The following is a 2,304-nucleotide window of genomic DNA, read 5'->3' on the forward strand; positions in this document are numbered from 1 at the left end:
TCTATCCTACCCAAACAATGTCAGATTGGATTCTCGCGATGGCCGTGGTTGTGTCGCGAGGAAGGGTTGAAGAGTGAGCGTAGCAAGAGCAGGTTTTCTTCCGAATTGTCTCCAGTTAGTTTTTTTTTCTGGTTTTAAGTTTTGTGGGCATGGGAAGGCTAGTTTAGCTGTGGGACCGGGAGAGAACGTGGAAGTGGAACGCGGGCGTAGTGGGGGCGAACGCACCGCGCGTGCACCCCATTTTTCGCCTTCGCGGAGTCTCCCCCGCGGTGACCGCGCCCATCGCAAGTTTCCGCTTCCGCCTCGTCTCGTCTCCATCGCGCTACCCCCTGCCCTCCTCGCGGTTCCGTTCGTGAAGACGACGAGGCGACTGAGGAAGGGCTGGCTCGTGGCGTCAACTGGGATCATGGCGGAAGGGAGCGAGGAGGCCGAGGCGGCATGTCGCAGAAACGCCGGCGCCAAACGACGCGCAGGGAGAGGTGGACCGACGGTTACGCATCCAGAGACAGATTAGCACGGGGATTATTAAATGGAACGGATTTTCACATGGATTTTTTTCCGAAGACCAGCAGGCCGGCCCCGCCTTTTGCACTCCTCGACCCTTCCCATGGAAGCCGTCAACCGGGGAAAGACCGGACTGCCCCCCTAGAAATCCCAACAGAACCCTGAACCCATACTGCTTGGCCGCATCTGATCCGAGTCGCGGAGATTATTCTCCTCCTCGTCCGTTTCCCTGCGGAAAAGAAGCCGGCGCGGCGTCCCTCCGCCGCCCACGGCCGAAATGGCGGGAGCCGAGGGGGCGCAGCCCCAGCAGCACCACCCCTGCAGCATCTGCATGGAGCCCATGGCGCCCGCCGCGGCGCACCGCGGGGGCGCCGCCTGCGCGCACGCGTTCTGCCGCGCGTGCCTGTCCGGCCACGTCCGCGCCAAGCTCGAGTCGGGCGGCGGCGGCGGCGGCGCCGTGGTGCGGTGCCCCGACGCGTCCTGCGCGGCCGCGCTCGACCCGGAGCTCTGCCGCGGGGCGCTCCCGCCCGAGGTCTTCGAGCGGTGGTGCCGCGCGCTCTGCGAGTCGCTCTTCCTCGGCGCGCGCCGCACCTACTGCCCGTTCCCGGACTGCTCCGAGATGATGGTGGCGGACGACGACGGCGGCGGTGCCGAGGAGTGCGTGACCCAGTCCGAGTGCCAGGGGTGCCGCCGGCTCTTCTGCGCGCGGTGCGGGGTGCCGTGGCACGCCGGCGTGTCCTGCGAGGAGTTCGCGCGGCTCGGCGAGGGGGAGCGCGCGCGGGAGGACCTGCTGCTCGTGGAGGCCGCCCGCGAGGGCAACTGGAAGCGCTGCCCGCGATGCAGGTTCTACGTCGAGAAGTCCAGTGGCTGCCTGCACATTACCTGCAGGTAAAAAAAATGCCTCTTTTTTCGCAGTGCTGAAAACTAACCAAACTGATTTTCGTCCTTGTAACTTCGATCTACTTTGGTATTTCGTATCACATTCAAGTTGCTTGATTCAATTGTACGTAGTAGCATTACTGTTTCCATTTGTTGCATCCATTGTTTCTGCTGGAGTGAACTGCCGTACTAGAAATATTGAGGCATTCTTGGGGTGTTGCATTTTTTCAGTCAATTATATTAGCTGGAATTGAGCTCTGCTTGCATTCTATGTAGCCCTTAGCAAACCTTTAATGTCTTTATTTGCAATGAGAAAAATATTGATGGGTATGAGATTTGCAGATGTGGCTTCGAGTTTTGCTATGGATGTGGCGGCCAGTGGGGGATAACTCATTCTAGTTGCAGCACAGCCTTTGAGATGTGATGGAAGCGATCTGGGATAAAAGCTGGTATTCTGAACGAGAAATAGTTTCAGTATTTATCATCTTTTGGGTTTGACTGGTAAAATCTGAAGCTAAATGTCTTCAAACCGGGAGAATTGGTTATGTTTTACTGGATTTTCCGCATACTAGAATGTGTTTTGCTATGGATGCGGCGGAAACTGGGTCACATACAAGTGTAATGGTGTGAATTCAGTTTTCAGATTTTTTGTATGATCTGTCTGTTCGATGTACAAACTGGGAGAATTGGCTATGTGTTTCCTAGATGAGTGGCAGATTCAAGATTTGATTATCCCCAGAATGCTGTTCAAAATTTAACATCCAATTATCCAACACCCTCTATGATGTCGCTTCTTTCAAAAGGGCTTCCGATAGCAGATTATGTGTCGGAACAAAGGCGATTGGCCAATTCAATTTGAGATCTCCGTAACTATTTCCAATAATGGCTGGATTCAGTCCCATATCAAAGAACTTTTACCCG

General features: G+C 55.7%; 1 protein-coding gene across 1 annotated transcript; it reads left to right on the forward strand.

Annotated features, from left to right (window-relative positions):
• The first annotated feature begins 577 nt into the window (after nucleotides 1-577).
• Nucleotides 578-2,099, forward strand: LOC112896421 (probable E3 ubiquitin-protein ligase ARI9). The gene is made up of 2 exons (XM_025964380.1): nucleotides 578-1,392; nucleotides 1,726-2,099. Exons 1-2 carry the CDS (start codon nucleotides 782-784, stop codon nucleotides 1,805-1,807), a joined length of 693 nt encoding a protein of 230 aa, XP_025820165.1. The 5' UTR covers nucleotides 578-781; the 3' UTR covers nucleotides 1,808-2,099.
• The last annotated feature ends 205 nt before the right edge of the window (nucleotides 2,100-2,304 follow it).

The sequence above is a fragment of the Panicum hallii genome, chromosome 6 (assembly GCF_002211085.1).
Source record: "Panicum hallii strain FIL2 chromosome 6, PHallii_v3.1, whole genome shotgun sequence".
Classification (NCBI taxonomy): domain Eukaryota; kingdom Viridiplantae; phylum Streptophyta; class Magnoliopsida; order Poales; family Poaceae; genus Panicum; species Panicum hallii.